Source organism: Vigna umbellata, chromosome 9 (assembly GCF_029865625.1).
Source record: "Vigna umbellata cultivar VRB3 chromosome 9, Vumbellata_1.0, whole genome shotgun sequence".
Classification (NCBI taxonomy): domain Eukaryota; kingdom Viridiplantae; phylum Streptophyta; class Magnoliopsida; order Fabales; family Fabaceae; genus Vigna; species Vigna umbellata.
The window spans coordinates 42075006-42099754 of record NC_142173.1 but is presented as its reverse complement, the minus strand read 5'-3'; the positions used below and the strand labels follow the sequence as shown (position 1 = coordinate 42099754).

At 39.2% G+C, this 24749-nt stretch overlaps 4 protein-coding genes and 1 pseudogene across 5 annotated transcripts; 2 read left to right on the top strand and 3 right to left on the bottom strand.

Annotated features, from left to right (window-relative positions):
- LOC148193597 (pentatricopeptide repeat-containing protein At1g77360, mitochondrial pseudogene) lies at nucleotides 1–2437 on the bottom strand (annotated as a pseudogene).
- A 498-nt stretch (nucleotides 2438–2935) lies between these two features.
- LOC148193596 (uncharacterized) lies at nucleotides 2936–4813 on the top strand. The gene is made up of 5 exons (XM_088098147.1): nucleotides 2936–2956; nucleotides 3048–3677; nucleotides 3762–3887; nucleotides 3970–4610; nucleotides 4684–4813. The coding sequence occupies exons 1-5, from the start codon at nucleotides 2936–2938 to the stop codon at nucleotides 4811–4813; spliced, it is 1548 nt and encodes a 515-aa protein (XP_087954273.1).
- Nucleotides 4814–9045: 4232 nt separating this feature from the next.
- Nucleotides 9046–10410, bottom strand: LOC148193595 (uncharacterized). The gene is made up of 3 exons (XM_088099684.1): nucleotides 9760–10410; nucleotides 9554–9676; nucleotides 9046–9468 (listed from the first exon to the last, which is right to left on the bottom strand). The coding sequence occupies exons 1-3, from the start codon at nucleotides 10393–10395 to the stop codon at nucleotides 9046–9048; spliced, it is 1182 nt and encodes a 393-aa protein (XP_087955810.1). The 5' UTR covers nucleotides 10396–10410.
- An 8613-nt stretch (nucleotides 10411–19023) lies between these two features.
- Nucleotides 19024–20337, bottom strand: LOC148193594 (zinc finger CCCH domain-containing protein 25-like). Of its 2 annotated transcripts, none has more exons than XM_088098271.1 (3): nucleotides 20073–20337; nucleotides 19685–19982; nucleotides 19024–19311 (listed from the first exon to the last, which is right to left on the bottom strand). In XM_088098271.1, exons 1-3 carry the CDS (start codon nucleotides 20243–20245, stop codon nucleotides 19195–19197), a joined length of 588 nt encoding a protein of 195 aa, XP_087954397.1. In that variant the 5' UTR covers nucleotides 20246–20337; the 3' UTR covers nucleotides 19024–19194. The 2 variants fall into 2 exon arrangements, with proteins under 2 accessions (XP_087954397.1, XP_087954398.1); XM_088098272.1 differs by having other exon boundaries at nucleotides 19024–19305.
- A 1393-nt stretch (nucleotides 20338–21730) lies between these two features.
- LOC148193593 (uncharacterized) lies at nucleotides 21731–24142 on the top strand. Its single transcript, XM_088099465.1, has 3 exons — nucleotides 21731–22910; nucleotides 23025–23173; nucleotides 24038–24142. Exons 1-3 carry the CDS (start codon nucleotides 21731–21733, stop codon nucleotides 24140–24142), a joined length of 1434 nt encoding a protein of 477 aa, XP_087955591.1.
- Nucleotides 24143–24749: the final 607 nt, after the last annotated feature.

The following is a 24749-nucleotide window of genomic DNA, read 5'->3' as shown; positions in this document are numbered from 1 at the left end:
TGGCATTTTAACAGCTGAAAATTTAGGCCAAAAGAAACAACATACTGAAAATCTAAGAATATCATTCTAAGTCTGCGATCAATAAAAGTAAGTTTTAAAGGGAGCTTTACCAGCAGGGTAAGTGACATCACTGATTTGTCAGAGATCATGAACAGCCACTAGCGCAAGGTTTTTCTTCACTAAATGATAATCAGGATATTTTCCAATTCACTAGGGACAAATCCAAAGCAAATACTTTTAACCCCCGCTCACTTCCAATAAAACTTCATCGATCATCAAGCATAAAATCTTAACTCAAATTCAAAGGGTGAATACACCCATGCTAATTTAGAGATATTCTAACTTTAGAGGAAGTTTTCCCTATAACATGCAGGGCATCATTATGTCACATTCGAAAATCTAGTGGATAATGGTCTTGTGATCTCATCAGCAATGACATGGCATACAATGTTTGATCATCAATGCATTTTATATTTGGGAAGGACTTGGCAGTATCCGCATATCTGCCAAAGTAAAAGGAAAATCTTATGAAAAGAAGCAACATAAAAAATTATAATAACAGAAATCAGAGTGAATAAGTAAAGGAAAAAGTCTACCAGTAAGTTAAGCGGTCTGATTTCTGTATTACATAATAGGCAGATCCCAAGTATACAAAACTGTGGTTACAAAACTGTTTTGACAACAAAATAGTATTCAAAGCTTGCTATATGTTTCTAGTTGCCAACTGCATTCACCTTTTTTAATCATGTAAAGGCTCCTTGACAAGAAGATTCATTTTCTCATGAAGAAATTTGAGCACATCTTCTCTCCCTTCCTTTAAAAGCAACTGTCTCAACCTCCCAAACGTAATACGTGATGGTCGAATTCCCTTCTCTATCATCTCTTCAAGCACAACACAAGCTTTTGCGGCATCACCTTTTTCACACAGCCCCTTGACAAGGGCAGAAAAGGTGTGCATGCTTGGAACAAATTGTTTTGACTTCATAAACTTCCATATTTGCAGAGCCATTTCCAGATCATTTTTCTCACAAAACATTTTTATCATCATTGTGTAAGTATCAGCATCCGGTTCACATAACTTGATCATCCGGCGGAAAACTCTAAAAGCTCTATCAGTCTGTCCCTGACCAATCATACTGCTTATGATAACATTGCAGGTCCTTGAATTCGGCGCAACGCCATTGATCTCCATCTCCTGCAAGACCCTGCGCACATTTTTAAACTTATTTACTTTACAAAAGGCACCAATCAAGGCATTATAAACCACAACATCAGCCTTGATTCCCTTCCTCTCCATCTCCTGGAATGAATCAATAGCATCTTCAATTCGGTGCTCCACTCCATAAGTATGAACCAGGACACTATAAATGAAAGATGTAGGCCTGCAATTGCTCTCATCCATTTCCTTCACAACCTCAACTGCTTCATCGACCCTCCCTGCTTTGCAAAGAACATCAACCATTATACCATAAGTAACAACATCAGGATCACACCCAGCATGAACCATCTCTCCAAAAACCTCCCTTGCCCGGGGAAGATTGGGAGCTTTTCCCCACCCCTCCAGCAAAATGCTATAAGTTTTCGCGTCTGGTTCAAATCGACCCTTCATAGCATCAAAAATCTCCTGAGCCTTCCTCACATTGTTGGACTTGCACAAAGCACTTAACAAACCATTAAATGCAGCAAGATTTGGGACCACATCGTACTTATCCATGACATTAAAGGTGTAAACAGCCTCGTCGACCTTGTTAGCCCTAGCATACTTTCTCATCATGATGCAAAATGTCTCCACATTTAGCATGCCCTTTTTCCTCATGGCATTAACAAGGTCCCACACGATCTGGTACTGTCTAATCTTAGCCAGAGATTCAATCATCAAGTGATATGCCCTTATGCTGTGCGAGTACCCTCTCTGCTTCTCTGCCCACTCAAAGAACCGAAATGCTGACATGCCCGCATTCTCAAATCGTTTGAGAACATCTTCAACTAAATCAGGGGAAACTTTAACTCCAGTTTGATTAAGAGCAGTGTCAAGTGCCAGTGTGGGACACGTCATCATAACCTTGCTCACTCTCTCGCTCGCTTCTCCAACCTCCTGAATCGCCTCATTTGTGCTGTGCATTTTTGCAAACAATACCCATTTGGATAATATATTTTTTCTATGGGAACAAAGCTTAATCATTGCGCGGACAAAGCAAGACTTGCAAATTATTCACCTGAAGCAAGCTCCACAATGGAGAGTCTGCAAACCCTAACGGGATATGACGATTGCTCAAGTCTGAAGTGGCGATTGCCGAAAAATTACTGGTATTTCTGTGAAACGAGTTTCAGGTCGCCATGGTTTGATGGTGGCTGATAGTGGTGAAGCCGCCGTTGTGTTCGGAAATCTCTCGAATTGGAGTGGTGAATGGATGTTGTTCACAAACACAACTTAGTCAGCAAAACCATTTTTACAAGGAAAATGTTATTCCAACAACGCTTTTTTAACACAGTTTTGACAACGTGCACGTGGCAGCTTGCCATTGGCTCAGTAATTTGAAAATGGAACAGAGAAGGGGTTACGGTCATAGGGGTATTTTGGGCTTTCCAAATTAAATTTTGACAAAATTTGGGTTTCGCGGTTTAGGGTGCCACAGACGTTCGTTCAAGCCTTCGTTCTTCTCGTTCGTTCAAGCCTTCTCTGTCGTCCGTCTTCTCTCTCGCTGTGTCGTCCGTCTTCTCGTTCGTTCAAGCCTTCGTTCTCTTGCCGTGTTCGAAGCTTCCATCCTCGGTTTCGTTCTGTCCTCCTTCTTCAAAACGTGCGTTGAAACCCTTACATTTTGGTGTAAGTAAAAATGGGCGAGCCCTGACATTGTGTTTTACTCTATGTTTTTGGTTTTCATTAAGTTGAATGATATAACTGAGTGTGGAATGTTGTCTTCTTAGGGCCGTTGCAATGGAAGGGAAAAAAGCAAGTGTAAGAAAAAAATTAAATTTTTTGTTTATATATTATTTAATTATCTTACGGATTGTAGTTAGTAATAAATTTTTATGATTTTTTTTTGTAGTGGCGACTTCTTATCTCGATGGATTCATCCATCATTATTGAAATGAATCGTTTGCTCCGACAGTGTCATGTGGATCGGATTAGGATGACACCATTTATGTGGTGTGTGAATATTAATAACCCTGTGGAGGTGAATTTAAAATTATTGAAGGTTATGGTTAGCAGGTGGGTTGGAAATGATAACAGTTTTAGAGTTCGTCAAAAGTTGGTGCCGTTTAGAGTTGTTGATGTGTTGATGAGCTTAGGTTTAGAAATAGGTGGTTTAGAGATTCCCTTTGATGAAGTAGTTGGTGGATTGGTTGGTGAATTGTTCAAATCAAAAACCATCAGTTTGAAGGACTTGACAGACATGTTTAATGTCATTGTTGATGATAAAAACATTGAAGTCGATGTAGTGTGTAGGTTATATATATTAGTTTGTTTGGTTGTTTTCTATTTCCCTAGGAAATCAAGGCATGTTTGTAACATGCCTTTTGGAGTGTTAGATGACTTAGACCGTTTGTGTCTATATGATTGGTGCACCGGTGTACATAAACACATTGTAGAGAATTTAAATAAATGTAAGAAGAAAATTATGGGAGCAGGTATCCCCCAGTCAGTCACTCTCAGTGGCAATGTGGCAGTGTTGCAGGTAATATGATATGTAGTTCACTATTTTGATGTAGTGCAGAACATTGTGAATTATGTTTGATGAAATAATTTTATGATGTTTTAGGCTTGGGCGGTTGAGAGACTTTCTTTGCATGGTCATCCTTCGCACCGGTTTTTCCCCCGCATAATGAGATGGTTCCCGTTTAAATCAAGGACCGAAAAAATTGAAAAGATTTTTATGACCGGAGATGTAAGTGTTTTGTTTTTCGTTATTTTGTATGTTAAAATGGATTGTGTATTTTGTCTGAATTTTTTGTGTGCTATTGGTGCAGTTAAATATGGAGTGGTATATACGAAATGAAGATCGTCATAGGCCGGAAATCCGTGCAGCTTTCAACATGGATGACGGAGGAATGAGTGAAGGATCCAAGGTTGACCAAGACGATGATGAAGACGAAAGCTCTGATGACGGGGCATGGGAAGCAGGTGCGGAGGAGAGATTGAGGAAAAATAACGAACATATCAGAGCATTGAATGCCAAGATTGGAGTTCTGACTAGGGAGCTATTTGAAATTTATCAAACTCCAATCTTTCATGAAGAAGATGCATGTGCCACTGATGAAGAGGTTGGGGGTGGAGTTGGAGGTGAGGAGAATGCTCAAGTTGGGGGAGAAGAAGAAGGTGATGGACATGGAGTTGGAGGTGAGGAGAATGCTGAAGTTGGGGGAGAAGAAGAAGGTGATGGAAATGAAGTTGATGACCCCCTAGGTGCACATGCTGAAGTAAGAGGGGATGATGAAACTGTTCGTAACATTAATTTTATTGAAATAGAAGATGATGCTGATGAAGGAGAACCGGAGGTCGTTCCATTGGCTATACCCCCATTGTGGAGTTTTGTTGGTGATCCAAGCACTAGTGTTGATGTAAACCAATTGTATACAGCAGTCAGCATCAGAGAGATGAACGTACACAGGTATGTGGTATGAATTGTAGTTGTGGTTGGGGAATATGTATTGTTTGTCATTGACTAATATTTGTATGTTTAGGGTTGTAAGCGAGATAATTGGCCAAAGCTTGAGCACGACTTCAATTTACACTTTGGCCCCAATGAAATACGTTGATAACATGGTTAGTATTGTCACATTTGGTTGTGTTTCATGTTATAGTTTATTTTAGTAATGTGAAAATTTTTTATTGTGTAGGTGGTGTTCTTTGCTTGTACGGTCTTTATGTACTTTGAGAAAAGGTTGTGCGGTGTTGTTAAGAGGTTTCATTTTAGTCCGTTATACTCGGTAAATAAAATTTGATATTGTCTCATATTTATGATTGAAGAAAGTATTTTGATCGATTTTTTATTGATGATTTTGAAATTGTCCACAGCACCATATTCTTACAGATTATAGGAAACGTCCACAGAATCGCCATGTATTCACGCTTCATAACTATAACACTTATTTGCGTTCCGATCATTTTGGACTTGAAGAATTACCCACGGCGGACTTTGTGAGTAACCTTGAATTTGCAAATCTTGTCGACTTTTGGTTGTAAATGTGTTACTGAAATTGTTTATATTTTTTGTAGTTGTTTCTGCCATTTGTCCACGATGATCATTGGTGGTGTTATTCAGTGAAGTTGAGGTCAATGGAGATTTTTGTGATTGATTCATTGGGGAAGGGGATCAGAGACCGCAAAAGGATAGACACAGCCGTTGTAAGATTCGACATCTTTCATTGTTGATTACCGTGTGATTATGACATAACGCTGCATTGTTTAAGTATTTATTGTTTTTGTTAACTGGTAGGCTGAAAATATGGCATGGTTTTTTTTGCATCCTGATGAATATACCGGAAGGTAGTATTGCTCCTTTGACAGTTAAACAAGCAAATATCCCATCCCAACCAAACTTGTAAGTTTCTTGAACTGTAGTGGCGGATTATATTGTGATGTATATGGGCAAAAGTAATCTGATGTTGTGGGTATATTATTTCAGACATGATTGTGGAGTAATAATGTTGAAAGCAATGGAAATCTGGGATGGAGATGAAAAATACAACGGGAAAAGCATGCCTGAATATACAACTGTAAGTTGGAACTGTGTGTTTGATAATATTCTTGTATGTCCTGGTTTCTAATGTGGAAAATGTTGGTTTCAGGAGGAGCTGTTTGGGATTAGAAAGAAATATGTGTGTGACTGGATCCTGGACAACGAGAACACTAGCAGAATGGAAGCCCTACATCTATACGGCATTGTCTAGGATTGCTAAGAAATTATCAAATTTTGACATGTATAAGATGTTCAAATATGTACCTAATGTTATTTGACAATTTTGACATGTATAAGATGTTGAAATATGTACCTAATGTTATTTGACAATGTACAGTATGTGTTTGTAATAAGAATAGTGGTTGGATTTCGAAATGAATTGTTTTCACTTTGCGTTTGTGTTTGTTATAATGACAAAATTAGTGATTGAAAAATGAACACAGCATTATAATAAAAATTTGAAAAGTACGAGAGCATTTCCACTAAAATTAATGGTAATTAATGCGAAGGATTTGATCAATTTCTGAGTGGGGAGATGGGTGTTGGTGATTGATGTGAACGCAAGAAGCGTGGAGTTACCCGTGATGAGTAGGGGGACGAAGTAGTGCAAGGAATGAGTGAGACTGCTGAAAAAAAGTTCTGGTAATCGTTTACAGGACCCCTGTAAACGATTACCCGAAAGAAATTCCCCATTTGTACAGAAAGTCCAACACAAGTACTCAGTAAGATAAACACAGGTCACCATTGGGAAAAAAAGTGACTTTTAGGCAGTTCTGCACCTGTCTGAGGCTGGTGCAGGTATTGCAGTGGTGGGAGAGGGTGGGTGGTGATGTGATGTGAGTCCAAGGAGGGTGGGGAGACCCCTCATGAGTTGGAGGAGCAAGCTGTGCAAGGAATGAGTGAGACTGCTGAAAAAAGGCTCTGGTAATCGTTTACAGGACCCCTGTAAACGATTACCCGAGACAAATTGGGAATTTGTACAGAAAGTCCAACACAGGTACTCAGGCAGATGAACACAGGTCACCATTGGCAAAAAAAGTGACTTTTAGGCACTTCTGCACCTGTCTGAGGCTGGTGCAGGTGTTCCAGTGGTGGGAGAGGGTGGGTGGTGATGTGATGTGAGTCCAAGGAGGGTGGGGAGACCCCTCATGAGTTGGAGGAGCAAGCTGTGCAAGGAATGAGTGAGACTGCTGAAAAAAGGCTCTGGTAATCGTTTACAGCACCCCTGTAAACGATTACTCGAGAGAAATTGCCAATTTGTACAGAAAGTCCAACACAGGTACTCAGTCAGGTGAAAACAGGTCACCATTGGCAAAAAAAGTGACTTTTAGGCACTTCTGCACCTGTCTGAGGCTGGTGCAGGTGTTCCAATGGTGGGAGAGGGTGGCTGGTGATGTGATGTGAGTCCAAGGAGTGTGGGGTGACCCCTCATGAGTTGGTGGAGCAACCTGTGCAAGGAATGAGTGAGACTGCTGAAAAAGGGGCTGGTAATCGTTTACAGGACCCCTGTAAACGATTACCCGAGAGAAATTAAGAATTTGTACAGAAAGTCCAACACAGGTACTCAGTCAGGTGAACACAGGTCACCATTGGCAAAAAAAGTGACTTTTAGGCACTTCTGCACCTGTCTGAGGCTGGTGCAGGTGTTCCAATGGTGGGAGAGGGTGGCTGGTGATGTGATGTGAGTCCAAGGAGGGTGGGGAGACCCCTCATGAGTTGGTGGAGCAACCTGTGCAAGGAATGAGTGAGAGTGTTCAAAAAGGGCTCTGGAATGAGTGAGAGTGAGAGTGTTCAAAAAGTACATCACATCACCATCCACCCTCTCCCACCACTTGAACACCTGCACAAGCCTCAGACAGGTGCAGATTACCATAAATCGTTTATAGGGGTAATCTGCACAGCTTGCTCCCCCAACTCATGAGGGGTCACCCCACACTCCTTGGACTCACATCACATCACCAGCCACCCTCTCCCACCATTGGAACACCTGCACCAACCTCAGACAGGTGCAGAAGTGCCTAAAAGTCACTTTGTTTGCCAATGGTGACCTGTGTTCATCTGACTGAGTACCTGTATTGGACTTTCTGTACAAATTGGCAATTTCTCTCGGATAATCGTTTACAGGGGTGCGGTAAACGATTACCATAGCCCTTTTTGAACACTCTCACTCATTCCTTGCACAGGTTGCTCCACCAACTCATGAGGGGTCTCCCCACCCTCCTTGGACTCACATCACATCACCAGCCACCCTCTCCCACCATTGGAACACCTGCACCAGCCTAAGACAGGTGCAGAAGTGCCTAAAAGTCACTTTTTTTGCCAATGGTGACCTGTGTTCATCTGACTGAGTACCTGTGTTGGACTTTCTGTACAAATTGGCAATTTCTCCCGGGTAATCGTTTACAGGGGTGCTGTAAACGATTACCAGAGCCCTTTTTGAACACTCTCACTCATTCCTTGCACAGGTTGCTCCACTAACTCATGAGGGGTCTCCCCACCCTCCTTGGACTCACATCACATCACCAGCCACCCTCTCCCACCATTGGAACACCTGCACCTGCCTCAGACAGGTGCATAAGTGCCTAAAAGTCACTTTTTTTGCCAATGGTGACCTGTGTTCACCTGACTGAGTACCTGTGTTGGACTTTCTGTACAAATTCTTAATTTCTCTCGGGTAATCGTTTACAGGGGTCCTGTAAACGATTACCAGCCCCTTTTTCAGCAGTCTCACTCATTCCTTGCACAGCTTGCTCCTCCAACTCATGAGGGGTCTCCCCACCCTCCTTGGACTCACATCACATCACCACCCACCCTCTCCCACCACTGCAACACCTTCACCAGCCTCAGACAGGTGCAGAACTGCCTAAAAGTCACTTTTTTTTCCAATGGTGACCTGTGTTCACCTGACTGAGTACCTGTGTTGGACTTTCTGTACAAATTGGCAATTTCTCTCGGGTAATCGTTTACAGGGGTCCTGTAAACGATTACCAGCTCCTTTTTTCAGCACTCTCACTCATTCCTTGCACAGGTTGCTCCCCCAACTCATGAGGGGTCACCCCACACTCCTTGGACTCACATCACATCACATGTTACTCAAAATGACCACTCAAACACCAACATGTTACAAACAAGCCTGCAACTTAGGAGACAAAAAAAATTACGACATTCTGAAATCGACAAACCCACAACTCATAATAACAATGGTATTGAATAGATAAAATATGAGACCAATTCAAACCAAAACTCAAATTTTATTTCATTGAACCAAATCGAATACATTGAACATTGTTTTCTTAATCTATTTACAATGATTACAATTTTCATTACTTTCCAAATAACATTTTCAATCAACTAAATACACAAATCACTCATTTTTTATTCTAAGCACTACGGTCCCGGTGTATGGAGTCCTAAGTGCTCTTCCCTTGTAACGCCTTCGTGATCCAACCCTAACATACGTCTTCAAAGATTGTTCATTTCCGTCAATGTCAGTAGGGGATACAAAACCAGTGTTCACAGATGGTTCTGTACGAGCCACACTTTGTCCAACGTCATCTTTATTTTGCCTTCTTGCCTTCTCTTCAGCCAATTGTGCCTCCAAAGTTGCAACCCTCCTTTTAAGTTCTTCAATTAGAAATTCTTGTTCCTCTAAGGCACGCATAAAAGTTTCTCTGCGAGCTCTTTTTTGTTTCTTCTTTCCTCTTGGTTTAGCATCCTTTCTTTTAGGTGTTGGTCTGTATTCCTCCTTATCCTTCGTTGAAGGACCACCATAAACATCGTCAACAACCTGAAATTTAACAACACATTACAGATTACACAACTTTGGTCAATATATGAAAACATAACAAAACTTTCGATAACAAACAACTTACCAAACCTGTCTCCATACACCGTTTAACGAACTTGTCTCCAACACTTATATTCATCCAATGCAATATTCGTGGAAATTTATCAATAGGACCTTTTGGTGGAACAAACAGCTCAAAAAACCATACCTAAGACAAATAAATCATCTTAACTTGTAACAAACTTAATTCAAATAACATTTTAAGTAAGTACATCAAATACTATTAATTACCTGCAGCATGTACACACAACCGTTGACGTAAACGTTTGAAATACCTTTGCCTTTCTTCAAGCCTTTTGAAGCTTTGCACAAACTATGTAACAGAAAACGATAAACTAGACTACCCCAACAATAACTACCCAAAGCACTTAAGTTGTCAACAACATTAAACATTACGGGAAACACTTTCCCGCTACGTTTTGGAAATAAAATCTCACTTATCCCTACCAGGAGGTAAAGGCTACAAAAATGAGAACAAGGAATCTTCTTCTTTTGTTTTCGCATTAGAATTTTGTATATTGAATTCAATTCCTTTGTTCCTTTGCCTATGTATTTCACACATTCACTATTGCCCAGCTCTTCCTTTAAGTTAATGTTTGCACCATCTGTACTCAGTCCCAACCCTAAATAAATATCATTTTCATTTATATTCAAAACTTTATTCCCAACTATAAAACCACTATTACAGTCGTCCCACTTACCCAATAACTCACTCAGTATATTTCTACCTACTTTAACATTGACATTGACATCTAAAAACCAAGCAAATGGAGTTGTCGCAATCAATGATCGATGCTCCTTTGTTAAGCGTTCGTTCAAAGTACATATATACTTTGTCGAAAAAGTGTGACGAACACTCAACTGCATAAACCAAAATCAAATCATCAAAACAACGAAACCCAATAACCCAAGCACCACAACACAACGATACGAACCCCAAACATTAACCCAAATCAAATAACCATGCTACGTGATGCCCAAACCGAATAACCAAGCTACGACATGGAATGGAAAACCACTTACCTTAGTCGTCGGACAATCGTCATCGGAACTTGCCATTACGCACGATAACAGGAGACCAAACTGGCCGGAGACAACAGGATGCAAATGGAACGAAGCGAGACGAAACGCAACCTTCGACCTCTCAAGAGAACGGACCTTCGTTTGCAATGGAACAGAGAAAGGGAAAGGCAATGGAACAGAGAAAGGGAAAGGGGTATTTTAGGATTTTCACTCAAAATAAGGGTTACGGTCATAGGTTTTAAAAAAAAAAAATTTAAACGAACCAATGAGGTGGCGACACGTGGCGTTGTCAAAAGAGTGTTAAAAATCTGTTGTTGGAATATCGCGGTCCAAACGTTTTTTACTCAAAGGTTCTATTTTTTTCTGCATTTGGACTAAATACGGATTTATTCCCTTCCACACATAAAATTCAAATTTACCTTCTGTCTCATTTTAATGTAATTTATTTGATCAAATTTTAAACTTTACAACTACAACTGCATTTGGTCAAACTTTCCTCTAATGTAAAAAAACAAATTAACTTAACAAATTATATTTTTTCTAAATTAAAATATATCAAGTTTAGAATATTTCTAATTTTAAAAATATAAAAACTAAAAACTTATGTACTTTTTTTATTCTTTGGTAAATAACTTTTTTGCTTTCACATTTATTCTAGTAATAATTTTAGACATTTCATAAATAATTTTTTTCTAAAATAAATAGTTTTACGAAAGTCACTTGTTTAAGAATTAAATAAGATTTACTATTAAAAATAACTTATATTTTGAAGTAAATTATTAAATAAATACGTAAAAATAGAAAATTTAATTATTTAATTTAAAAATTAAAAATAAATAAACATAGATAAATCGATCGATAATGTCGTTATGGTAAAAATGTGAAATAATGTACAGTTGCTAACAAAATTTGTCGAACTTTTTAAAGATTGAGTACAAGATGATAAATAAAAATTTCAAGTTATTGAAATAATTTTTTTCTATTTAATATTATTGGCTTAACTTCAATAAAAATTATTTAAAATGAGACTAGATTTATTAACTTAATTATTGGTTTTTTTATGGGAGTAGGCAAATCAGTCTATTATATTATCATAATAGATAGATTTTAAAAAAATTACAAAAATAAACAAAATGTGCATGTTTAATGAGTGATGATTAATTTGTATTGGTACTAAAAAATCATATTTAATGAGTTAATAATGTTTTTAATAAATCATAATTTTATTTAGGAAAACAAATTATTTACTTTCTATATGTTCTTACTAATTGTTTCGGTGGATAATTTTGGGACCGAGAGACTAACCTGTTGATGTGTTTGGGCCGCTCGCTCGCTTTCAAACTCCTGCTATTGGCCGATCGGTGTTGGCACAAACCGATCGGTCTTCCTCTTGACGTGGGAGGATGTACCTGCAAAAGGTACTCCGACGCCCAAGTTAGGCGTGTGATTTGAAGAGCCTCGGCTCTTAGTTGAATATTTAGCGAATGGTTATCCCTATTGAGTATTTGAGAGTAGCGTAGAGTGAATAATGCGTAAGTGGAACATACCTGGCTTTTGGCCCTGGCTTTGTATTTATTATTTTCCTAAACTGATATGAGCCCAATAAAATATAAACAGAATAAGATATAAACAGATTACCTGGATATCCGGTTGGTTGTTGGTAACCACTCGGTTAATATTTTATACTGTACAAAATATATATATATATATATATATATATATATATATATATATATATATATATATATATATATATATATATATATAAAAAAGTAAACTTCCCTTACAAACCAGGAAAAACAAACCTTTGTTCTACTCTACTTCCACACACAAGCCTTAGCTTTAGCAAATGTTGAATCTCTTCCTCTCAATTCACTTTTCACGGCTGCTAGGGTTCCTTCTTCTATCCCTCACTAACCTAAAATTTATAATCTCCCAAAATAGTCCATAGACCCCCCTTTGACCCATGTATCGTAAAATAAGTTTCCCTAAACTCGTTGTTTTTGGACCTATAATAAAAGGAAGAAAAAGAAGAAAGAGAAAAAAAAATTAAATGCTCTAAACCTTTTCCCTTACCAAACCACTCAAATTGGGTTGAATCTCTTCCTCTTAATTCACTATTCACAATTTTTAGGGTTCCTTCCCTTATGCCTTACTAATCTAAAATGTATAATCTCTCATAATAGGCCATAGACCCCCTTTAACCTATGAACCTATCGTGAAACAAATTTCCTAAACTCATTATTTTTGGGCTTATAATAAAAGGAAGAAAAAGAAGAAAGAGAAAAAAAAACTTCTTTAAATGCTCTAAACCACTTCCCACACCAAACCACTCAAACTAGGTAGAGCTCAACAACTTCATCCCAATTCACGGACCATAACAGGCCCAATAGCATGAACAAGGGAAATAAATCCCCAAATGTTGTAGCCATGGTTCAAGCAGGGGCTCTTCATGCATAGGACTAACCTTTACCCTACCCAACCAACATGCATGTTGTTACATATACCGCAAAAACATTTATATAATCCTTATTCGAACCCCTTTGGCATTCAAAACAAAATGCAAGAAAACATGCACATATATGGATTATTAATGTCTTATCGTCACAAAACCAAACTACAATAAAATATTCCTCATTTTCCTTATCCTCACACAACCAAAATATAATAAAATATTTTCCATTTTTCCTAGATCTTACATTCTTTCCAATTCCTGGATACAAATACTCCTTCTTCGTGCTCTCGTTTAATTCTCAAGTTTCTTCTTGCATTCTTTCATCCCAAAGAACCTTCACCGTCCTAATATATTTTCCACAAAGCTTTAGTCCGAACATCAAATACTCACATTGGTCTAAATCCACAGTTAAATCCTCAAGGACTTGGATATCATCAGCTTCTAACACATGATCTAGAATTGGAACATATTTCCTCAATTGTGATACATCAAACACATTATGTAAATCTGATAACTGATGTGGTACTTTCATTTCATAAGCTATTGGCGCAATCCTTCTGAGAATCTTATACATTGTAAGAAACTTTGGTGTCTTACCTTAAATTCCAACAATCTCCTCCTATGATATGCATAAGACTGTTTTCTTCTATGAGTTTCTCGCATTCGTTCCTGAATCAACTTTACCTTATTCGTAGTCTACTGTAACAACTCAGGGGCCACTGTTACCACTTTCCCATCCTGGTACCAACACAAAGGTGTTTAACATCACCTCCCATACAAAGCTTCAAAAGGCGTCATCCTGATACTTGAATGATAATTATTATTATACATGAACTATACCAATGACAAGACCTCACTTCAATCTCCGAGATGATTAAGCACACACATCCTCAACAAATCATCCAAAGATTGAATAATCCTTTTAGACTATCTATCTGGATGATATGTTGAACTCATCCTTAATTTCATACTCAAAGCTTCTTGTAACGTCTGCTAAAACCTCGATGTGAACTTTGGATCTCGATCTGATACAATACTTGTAGGCACTCCATGAAATCTTATTATCTCTCGGATATACAACTTTGTCAGCTTCTCCAAAATCATTCTCTAATTGTTGGAGAAAATGAGCATTCTTTGTTAGCTTGTTCACTATCACCCAGATGGAATCGTGACCTCTCAATGATTTTGGTAGACGAGTTACAAAATTCATTGAAATATTGTCTCACTTTCATTAAGGAATATCCAATTGTTCTAACATCTCTCCCGACCTCTAGTGTTTTACCTTGGCTTTCTAACATACCAAACAAGACAACACAAACTTTGTCACATCTTTCTTCATTCAACTTAAAAATAATGATTTCAACATATATAGAAGGGATTTGTTTGTCTTTTCACCAACAAACATTAGCAGAAGCTCAATGATACGTTCCTCTTAGAATTAATTTGACATAATTAATCTAGGGTTAAATATGTTTTTAGTCTCTCAACTATCATGCGATTTTAGATTTAGTCCCTTTTTCAAACTTTGCTATACTTTGATCATTGTCCTTAAGAAAACTATAATTTCTAGTCCTCCAAAACCAACGCCGTTAAAATTAGGCTGAGTTGGCTACTAGTGTGTCATACTGTAAACTTAGAAAGTCTCCCTCTCTCCACAACCACCACCACCTCCTCTTCTTTTTATCCTCCGTCAGCAACGATGCCAGTTCTTTTCTTCCTCCCTCCGCCACCAAACCTCCTCTCTCCTCCTCCCACTGGAAAACAGAGTCCCTAACCCACAGACCTGCGAACCCACAAACAAAAATCATAATTTTTGCAATTGTCGCAACCCGTTCTTCCTCATTTTCCTTCTTCATCGCAAACTCTTAATTGTGCCATCTCTTCCCCTTCCTCCAAGCCCTAAACCCTAGTTTCCAGCTTCTTGCACCGCTTCAACCTCTTCCCTTTCTCCATGCACAATTACTATACCAATAATTTACTTCTGAAATACCTTTCCCCTTGCTTCGTGAACGCATATAATGCCAACTATTCGTGATTGAATTTCCAAATCTGGAGAGGTTAACATAATCTAGGAGCTTCACCGATTGAATATTTTGATGTTAGAGAGAAGGGTCATTGTGCAGTCCTAATCATTCAGTCAACATTGGAAAGTGCAGTAGAGAAATTTCACTACCAATTACACTTTTTTATTTTTTTTTGTTTCTTTTGGGTGTTTAAAGCCTATTTTATTCCCGTGGTTGCTGAACCTAGAATAATTTTGTCATTAACATTTTCCATTTGTTTACCTTTTGTAGTATTGACTTTATGCAATCAAGAAATTTTTACTTTGCTATTCATTTATATAACTGTTTTCAATGATAACTCTTTTAGATAAGTGTGAAACCCTTAATAATTAGCATAAATTAACTCTGACACCTCACCACTTAACACGCACCACAATCAATGTTAATCCCATTTAAACCCAACCACTACTCTGATTTCATCTCTGCTGTGCACTGGAAAACGCACCACGTCACACCCTCAGTGCATTAAAAACGCACTAAACTCTGCATGCACACACGCCACTTGTCACGTTGGAAGCTTCCAGTTCAGAGTTGGTATGCAGGTGTCAGCGTGGGAGAAGTTCGTCCAAACGAACGTGAGTTAAACAAAATCAGATTTCGAAAACTCATTCCCTCACCTGCACCACTCATCTTCTTCCTCAGAAATTACCCTTTCATCTTCTCCAACTTCTCTCTAGAAACCCTAAACTTCTCTCTACTGTTACTCATCCATCTCCTCTCCGTTTAACATTCAGAACCGTAGGAACGTTCGTTCAGCTGTGGACTTCCTTTTGGACCGAACAGAACTGGAATCCAAGCTGGTAAGTTCCCTTCTTTAGTAGCTGACCATTTGGGTTTCATGCGAGACCATACTCTCGGTTCATGCATGGACTGTACCTGAGGATTTTCTGGTTTTGATGTTTAGATCAAGTGGGAGTGGTTAGTGAAACTGAGGGTAGAAAGCTGTAAAAGACGAACCCAACTTTTGCATTAGGGCGTACACTGCTATCCAGGTAAGGGAAGCTTATATGTTTAATTTTTACTACATGATTTTCTGATCTGAAATGTATATATGAAGAGTATGATGGTTGAGTAATTATGAATATTATTGATACGGGATATGATTTCTGGTTTGTTCTGAATGTTGATCTGGATATGTATAAAAGGTGTATGAATGTTATAGAGTTAGGATGATTGGATTGATTGAATCTGTCATGAATGAACACTGATATATGTATTATACAGGTTGTGGTTGATTTGATTCAAATGCATGTTGATTTGATTATGTATGAATGGAATATGTTGATTGTATAGTTGGAATGATTCAAATGTTGAAATCTGTATGATCTTAATGTATTAAATCTGGAAGGAAAGTTGTAAAGTTCATAAAGTTGAAATCTGGAAAAATTCTGCTAAAGTTGAAAAATCTGGAATTTACTCTTTCCCACTGATGAAGGACGTTCGTCCCTGTACGGTCTTAAACCGTTCGGCTTTCAGTAAAATTACTTAGATTGGAATTCTTTCATTTGGAAAGAATTCTGCTCGAGAACGAGCGTCCCCAGTTGATGGTCTGAGCGTTCGTCTAGCTCAGCAATGTTTAAATATTTAAGACTTTATAAATAAGTGACGTTCGGCCTTAAGTCGAGCGTTCGTCCTTAATGTCGTTCGACCTTATGTCGAACGTTCGTTCTACAGAGCGTTCATTCTTATACTGAACGTTCGTCCGAACTGGCGCTCGGTCCTATACCGAAGCGTTCGTCTTAAATAGCGCTCGGTGTATATCCAGCGTTCGTTTTAATTCGTGCTCGGTCATTGACCTAGCGTTCGTCCAAAGCAGGGTTCGGTTTCTAACTGAACGCTCGTCCTTATTATTGAATTCTGAGCGAACGTAATTGACGTTCGTCCAAAGTCAATTTCTGAACGTTCGTTCATTGACAGTAAGAGTTGTTTTCTGTACTTTAAATATTCTGGTTATTTATCTAAGTTATTCTGTAAGATATTTATTCTCTTGATTCAACCTAAAGTTCTTGTACTCAACATCTTCTAAGTATTATTCTGAACTTCTAAATTCAATCTCATTTAAATTCTTTAAGAATTCTTAACGTCCATCAATGAATAAGAGTTCGTTTCTTTTGTTCAGAAACGTGAAATCAAAGGTTCTGTAATAAGTTCGTTTTATTTGATTAAAGAATGCATGACGTTAATGTTAAGAGAGTGGAACACAGAATGGAAAGATTATAACTATGAAAGGATTTGATGGTTGAACACTATGTGATATGATTATACGATTATGGAATTGAACGAGCGTTCCAAGGAGGAACGTCTCATATATGATTGAATATGGAATTGGTAAAGTATGACCGTGGTTAGTTAATGCTGGCTTGGTCCATCCTGATATTCCGTGATGCTCATCTTCACGTAGAAGGGAGTAGTCATGTGTGGGAATGGCAGGAGGTCATTCGTATCCCTCACTTAGCAGGGGCGAATGATTAACCTCAAGTGGAAGCTGATTAGGTATATCCCGGCTATTACACCACTTGTGTGCAAGGACGCCTGTAACTACATGGTTCATACAGTCCGGACGGTCTGTCTTATATATATTTATATGTTAAATTATATGATTAAGTTATTTGATGAATGTGTGAATTGAATCATGAACTGTATGTATGTTGTATTAATTAAACAATATAAGCTTACCCTTGCAATGTTCCATGTGTTGTCTGCTGTTTCTGTATGTCCGTCTTGTCAATGCAATGATCATCCGTTGTGGATGTGAGCAGATGGCGAGGCACCCTTGGAATCATTGCTGGAAGAAGAAACTTTGGAGGATGCCAACTTGATGGAAGTTGAAGTCAAATCGGAGCAGTAGGGATTAGTTCCGTAGTAGATATTAGATTTTTCTGTACTGTATTTTGACAGTTCTATATACAGTTGTGCAGAATAGATTATTCAGAACTGGTTTTGTATTTTGGCTGAATTTCTGAACACGGAAATCACTGTAAATATTGATGTACGTGCTGTACCCTTTTGAGCAGCTACTGTTTATATTTAAAGACTGCACTGTATTTTCTGTAAATGTAATTAGTTCTGATTAATGGAAATTTCTATTTATTGGGATGTTACAATAAGTATAAAATTTGTATCAATAATATATAAAATATATAAAATAAATATAAAATTAGAGTTTTTATTTGAATTGAATTCTTTTAGTTGGTTCAATTATGAGTTGTCTTCAATTTTATTCAGCTTATATTTCAAGTTTTGAAATTCAAAACCCATGTCACGCTTTCATTCGTTATTTGGGTGTGGTTTTTTTTTTCCTTTGAGTTCTTAAGAGACTTTACGAGGAAATGTGGTAATACCTTGCTGCTTCATGATAAGGAAAATATGAATGATACTCAAATGAAAGTTTATCTTGATACTGAAAAGTTGCTCGCACCATGTTATGCAATGAACTAATATGATTGTTGGAGTGAATTCAATTCTTACTTTACTGAGTGAAATATGAATCTACGAAAACATGTTCTCCAACTGCAATCTTTGTGAAATTTGTTTACATTATCTTCTAATCATTCAATTCTATAACAACAATTATCGTCCCAGACTTCCTTTTTAGCTCACTAGTATGGTATCAGTACAAGTTATATATGAAACCAAACATATAAAGCAATAATCAAGCATAAAAATTCAACCCTTTACTTTCATCTCTCGGTGAAATGAACAAATAGATGAGGAGATTAAAACAGATAATGAGCAAGAGTTATTTGCCAAAGCTGAGGCCTTCATTGGAAACTTCTACAAACAATTAAAGATGTAGAAAGAGATCTATCAGGAAGCCTTTTAGGAATGCATCACTTTTTTTTCTAAAAATAAATCATTTGAATTTTGCTAAATTGTATAAACACTGGTTCTGTTATGCTTCTGTCATATTTTTTCGTCATGGGTTTGTACATATTTTAGGCTAGAACCAAGGAATGTTTGTCAATTATCATATGATATTTCTGTTGAGAGAATTTTACAGTGTCAATTTTCATGCTTCCAAAACCAAAGCAATCCAAATCTGATTGGCAATATGATAAGTAACAACTAATGGCCAAATCAAATGCATCCTTCTTAACTTTGAGATCGGGAGAACTATCATGCTTCCTATACAAGACATTTGATATCAACGCCAAAACCCTTTACCGTAAAGCTCCTAACCATAGACCTAAGTATCCGTTGCAAGACATTCAAAATCCTCAACCCCTTGAACACAACCTGCTCCTAATGAATAAACACGCAAGTGAAACTTAACAGTAACCAACAATATCAAAGTGTCATAGACCAATAAAAATCTAATTCCAATAAGTCAAAAGGCACTGCATACGAATACTAAAATTTAATTTACAAAATATAGACCTTAACTCCAAGTTTTCACTGAGTTAATAGAGCTATCATCCACATATCTAAAACATAGCATAAAAAGAAAAAGAAAAACAAATTACTCTGACATTATCATATAACAGTTATCTTACTTGCTCATCATGAGAAAACTTGCAGCATTATTCTAACATCATCATACAACAGTTATCTTACTTGTTCATCATCAGAAAACTTGCAGCATTTCTCAAACATTGTCATAAAACAGTTATCTTACTTGCTCATCATGAGAAAACTTGCAGCTAGCTCCACGAATACAATCACCCCTTTGAAACGCACGACAAACGCCCCGTGCCTCCCTCTTCTGCCGCTCTGTCTCCTCGTCTTCTTCCTCTTTCTTCTTGTACTTGTCAACATGGTCCACCCTAATAATTCTACCCATAATCTGAGCCCCATTTAAATTACCCACAGCAAGATTTGTGCTCCTTTGATCCTCATACGCAAGAAACGCAAAACCCTTTGATTTTCCGGTGCCCTTGTCTCTAACGAGATTAAGATCAACAACCTCCCCATATCTGAGTAATAAAAAAAATATCATTCAGATTTAAAAGAAAAAGAAAATAAAAAGAGTTGATGAATTGAAATGGAAAAGGGAAGCGAAATACTGAGCAAAAACGGCGAGCAGGTCACCCTCGGTGAGATCGAAGGGAATGCCACCGACGAATACGTAAGCGGAATCTTTGTACTTGGCGTGCCACGAAGCTTGTTCGCCAATTCCGAGTGCAGCTTCTCTGGCGTTGATATTCTGAGTGCGCTTCACCAGTGTTAAAGGGTTCATCTCTCTGCTCAAAACGAAGCAGTGCAAACAGAGAAAGAGGGAAATTGGGGGTTAGGGTAAACGTTTTTGACTCAAAGGTTCTATTTTTTTCTGCATTTGGACTAAATACGGATTTATTCCCTTCCACACATAAAATTCAAATTTACCTTCTGTCTCATTTTAATGTAATTTATTTGATCAAATTTTAAACTTTACAACTACAACTGCATTTGGTCAAACTTTCCTCTAATGTAAAAAAACAAATTAACTTAACAAATTATATTTTTTCTAAATTAAAATATATCAAGTTTAGAATATTTCTAATTTTAAAAATATAAAAACTAAAAACTTATGTACTTTTTTTATTCTTTGGTAAATAACTTTTTTGCTTTCACATTTATTCTAGTAATAATTTTAGACATTTCATAAATAATTTTTTTCTAAAATAAATAGTTTTACGAAAGTCACTTGTTTAAGAATTAAATAAGATTTACTATTAAAAATAGGAAAAAGATACTCGAACAACCAAATTTGACAACATTTGGACACAGCACACGTGTCAGCGTTTGAGCTGCCCACGTTTTGGTTGGAAAAAGCTGCTGCGTTCTGAGAAAGTCTGATGAAACCTGCTTCAACGCTGACGTGGCGAGGACGGGCACGGGCACGGGCAGATTGGGGTGTGCGTTTCAAAAATTAAAATGACGTGGCAATGACAGAATTGGGGGCAGATTCAAATTTTAGGGTTGTTTCGAAAATTTGAGATTCAAATATTTTGAGAGAGAGAGAGAAAACGGAGAACATTTGATGGAGCACCTTCTTTCCTTCTTTCCTTCGAACCAGCCACCACAGCTCTCGCCGGATACGCGCCGCCCGTAGACGTTGCCGTTTTCGCTCCATCCAGTGCCGCCGGTGTCCGTCGTCTTCCACCCAGCCACGCAGTTCCGTTTGCGGGTCGTCGCAGCGCCAGTGTTGGCAGACGAACCGAAGACGGCATCGTCTTCCCTCCGGCCCAGCCAACCAAGTTTGCGTTTTGAGTATCGATTCCTCCCACCCGCTTCCTTCCCTGTGCCGGACCCTTGCGGTGGCCGCCGGACTGCCGTCGGAGTGTCGCCGGACCAAAAATAGTCCCACTTGGTCCCTTCCCTTCCCTTGATGATATTTTATGGACTTGCAAATCTCTTTTGCCAGTAAACCAACTTCCTTAGATTGTACTGATTCATTGGATGGTAGAAATACATAAATTTGTTGCCATTTATGAATTTCTACTCCCTTTTATATTAAAACTGTTTTGCCATATTGATTAATGTGATTATTCTAAGTATATAGTTGATGACTGTATAATTTTGGGATGTTACATTATTGGTATCAGAGCAGTTTTGTTCTTCTAAGGACGCTGTAGGTTATGAGTGCATTGCGTTCTGCTGTGTGCTTATTGCGTGTTTAATGAGTTATTGTTTTAACTCTTAGACTTAACTAACGTTCGTTTTTCTCTGGTCCAGAGAACTAATGGCGCCTAGACTCCCTCCTCCTCCGCAACCGAGCGAGTCTGACACGTCCCATAACACTAGATTGTTGGAAACAGTGGTGGAACGATTGCATCAACAAAACACCACTTTAATGGAGCAGAACGCTGTTCTGATGCAGCAGAATCAGAGCGCCATGCAGAGTTTGGAGGCTGCTCGCGCTAACTCTGAGGAAACTCAGAGACAATTGATGGAACTCATCTCTGCCACCAGAGGCACGCCAGGAGCGTCGTCTTCTAATGCTGTTCATCATACCGAGTGGAGTTTGGAGAGTTTTCTTCAACACCATCCGGCCAAGTTTAGTGGGAAGGGTCTTCCGGATGAGACAGATCAGTGGCTGCAGGATATGGAACGGATTTACAATGCCAAGAGGTGTCCAGATGAGAATCGTTTGGCTTTCACGGAGTATTTGCTTACTGGAGAAGCAAGCCATTGGTGGACGAGCGCGAAGGCTATACTGACGGACGCTCACAGACCTGTTACTTGGGAAGTTTTCAGAAGCAAATTCTATGAGGAGTACTTCCCGGATAGCGTCCGTTTTGCTAAAGAAGTGGAATTTTTGCAGCTGGTGCAAGGGGGAATGTCGGTTTCAGAATATACAAATAAGTTCAAACATCTGCTGAGGTTCAATACAGTAGCGGCCAGTGAAGAGTGGCAATGTAGAAAATTTGAGAATGGGTTGAGGAGCGATCTAAAGGTGTTGATCTCCAGTCTTTGCATTCGGTCTTTCCCTGCAATGGTCGAGAGGGCTAAAGTGCTAGAGAAAAATATGGCTGAGGCAGAACAACAAAAGAAACTACAGGCGTCAAGAGGACCAGTTCTGTCGAGGCCCAATCTGAACCGGAACAGGACACCGTACGCTCGTCCAGCACAGAATAGTGGGTCTCAAGCTTTGGTGGTTGCTGGACAGTCAGGGCAACAGGGGCCGGTTAGATGTTTCCAGTGTGGAGGACCCCATTTCAGGTCGTCATGCCCTCAGTTGATTGGAGGGAAATATTGCACTCGATGTAGAAGGAACTGCCATCTGGAGAATGAGTGTAATATGGGCGGACGCGCAGTGATGAGGCCGCCGAACGCTGGGAGGAACCAACAAGGAAGGGGTGGACGAGCCCAAGCTGTTGGGCGTGTGTATGCTATTACTGGAGCGGAAGCCGCGAGCTCAGGTACGCTCATCACCAGTACCTGCTTAATTCATGAAAAGCAATGTTGTGTATTGTTTGATTCGGGGGCGACACACTCCTTCATCTCGAAGGCGTGCGTTGATAAGTTGGGAATAGCTGAGAGCGAGATGCAGTTTGATCTGGTGGTGTCGACCCCAGCAGCTGGTGAAATCAGGACATCTACTGTGTGCGTTAGATGTCCTATTGAGGTAGAAGGGCATAGATACAAGGTGAATCTCATCTGTTTGCCTCTCAAAGACTTAGAGGTAATTTTGGGAATGGATTGGCTGAATACCAATCGCATTCTCATAGATTGTGGAGCTAAGGAGTTAATTTTTCCTGAAGAAGACGAAGAGGAATTGGGTGTGACACTCGGCCAGTTAAAAGAAGATATTATGGAGGGCGCGAGTTGCTTTTTGATCATGACGCATGAAGACGGGGAGGATAGGACTAAGAGTTTTGAACGTTCGTCCAATAAGTACATTGAAGGACGAACGGTCGTGGACGAATTCCCGGACGTCTTCCCGGATGAAGTGCCAGGACTGCCTCCCGTTCGTGAAGTGGAGTTCACAATTGATTTGGTGACTACAGCCGCACCAATCTCGGTTCAACCATATAGAATGGCACCCGCTGAATTGGTTGAACTCAAGAAGCAAATTGAAGAATTAATGGACAAGAAGAAAAAGGATGGCAGCTCTCGACTTTGTATTGATTACCGTCAATTGAATAAGCTGACCATCAAGAATAAATACCCACTGCCTCGGATTGACGATCTACTGGATCAATTGCATGGAGCGAGCGTCTTCTCAAAGATTGATCTAAGATCGGGTTACCATCAGATTCGGGTTAAGGAAGGAGATATTCAGAAGACGGCCTTTAGATCTCGGTATGGACACTATGAGTATGTGGTCATGCCGTTCGGTGTGACGAACGCTCCAGCAGTCTTCATGGACTATATGAACCGGATCTTCAGGCCGTACTTGGACAAGTTTGTGGTGGTGTTCATTGACGATATTCTCATCTACTCCAAGAGCTGTGAAGAGCATGAAGAACACTTAAGGTTGGTACTTGGAGTGTTGAGAGAAAGAGAGTTGTACGCTAAGTTATCTAAGTGTGAATTCTGGATGAAGGAAGTACAGTTCTTGGGTCATGTTGTGTCCGCTGATGGGATTTCAGTTGACCCAGCTAAAGTACGAGCGGTATTGGAATGGGAGAGTCCGCGCTCGGTCACATAAGTAAGAAGTTTTGTGGGACTCGCGGGCTACTATAGGCGTTTCATAGAAGGATTTTCTAAGATAGTAGCACCGTTAACACAACTGACCAGGAAGGATCACCCGTTCGCCTGGACCGATCGGTGTGAATCTAGTTTTCAAGAGCTGAAGCAGAAGTTGACGAGCGCTCCAGTTTTGGTAATTCCGGACACCGCCAAACCTTTCGAAGTTTACTGTGACGCATCTCACCAAGGTTTGGGGTGCGTTCTTATGCAAGAGAAGAAGGCAGTGGCGTACGCCTCTCGGCAATTGAAGATACATGAGAGGAATTATCCGACGCACGACCTGGAGCTGGCAGCGGTCGTCTTCGCTTTGAAGATTTGGAGACACTACTTGTATGGATCCGTTTTCCAAGTCTTCAGCGATCAAAAGAGCCTCAAGTACCTCTTCGATCAGAAGGAGTTAAACATGAGACAAAGGAGGTGGCTTGAGTTCTTGAAGGATTATGACTTCGAGTTGCTTTATCATCCTGGTAAAGCGAACGTTGTGGCGGACGCGTTGAGCAGAAAGGTGGTGCATGTGTCGTCCATGATGGTACGTGAGTTGAGCCTTGTGGAAAGCTTTAGAGACT

Coding starts and splice junctions, on each gene's coding strand:
- LOC148193593 (XM_088099465.1), top strand. CDS start 21,731: ATGGCGCCTAGACTCCCTCCTCCTCCGCAACCGAGCGAGTCTGACACG. Junction 22,911..23,024: donor AGCGGAAGCCGCGAGCTCAG/GTACGCTCATCA, acceptor AGTTGGGAATAG/CTGAGAGCGAGATGCAGTTT. Junction 23,174..24,037: donor TGCCTCTCAAAGACTTAGAG/GTAATTTTGGGA, acceptor TTCTGGATGAAG/GAAGTACAGTTCTTGGGTCA.
- LOC148193596 (XM_088098147.1), top strand. CDS start 2,936: ATGGAAGGGAAAAAAGCAAGT. Junction 3,678..3,761: donor GCAATGTGGCAGTGTTGCAG/GTAATATGATAT, acceptor ATGATGTTTTAG/GCTTGGGCGGTTGAGAGACT. Junction 3,888..3,969: donor AGATTTTTATGACCGGAGAT/GTAAGTGTTTTG, acceptor CTATTGGTGCAG/TTAAATATGGAGTGGTATAT.
- LOC148193594 (XM_088098271.1), bottom strand. CDS start 20,245: ATGAACCCTTTAACACTGGTGAAGCGCACTCAGAATATCAACGCCAGA. Junction 19,983..20,072: donor CTGCTCGCCGTTTTTGCTCA/GTATTTCGCTTC, acceptor TTTATTACTCAG/ATATGGGGAGGTTGTTGATC. Junction 19,312..19,684: donor AGTTTTCTCATGATGAGCAA/GTAAGATAACTG, acceptor TTTATTCATTAG/GAGCAGGTTGTGTTCAAGGG.
- LOC148193595 (XM_088099684.1), bottom strand. CDS start 10,395: ATGCAGTTGAGTGTTCGTCACACTTTTTCGACAAAGTATATATGTACT. Junction 9,677..9,759: donor GTTGTGTGTACATGCTGCAG/GTAATTAATAGT, acceptor TATTTGTCTTAG/GTATGGTTTTTTGAGCTGTT. Junction 9,469..9,553: donor GGTGTATGGAGACAGGTTTG/GTAAGTTGTTTG, acceptor GTTAAATTTCAG/GTTGTTGACGATGTTTATGG.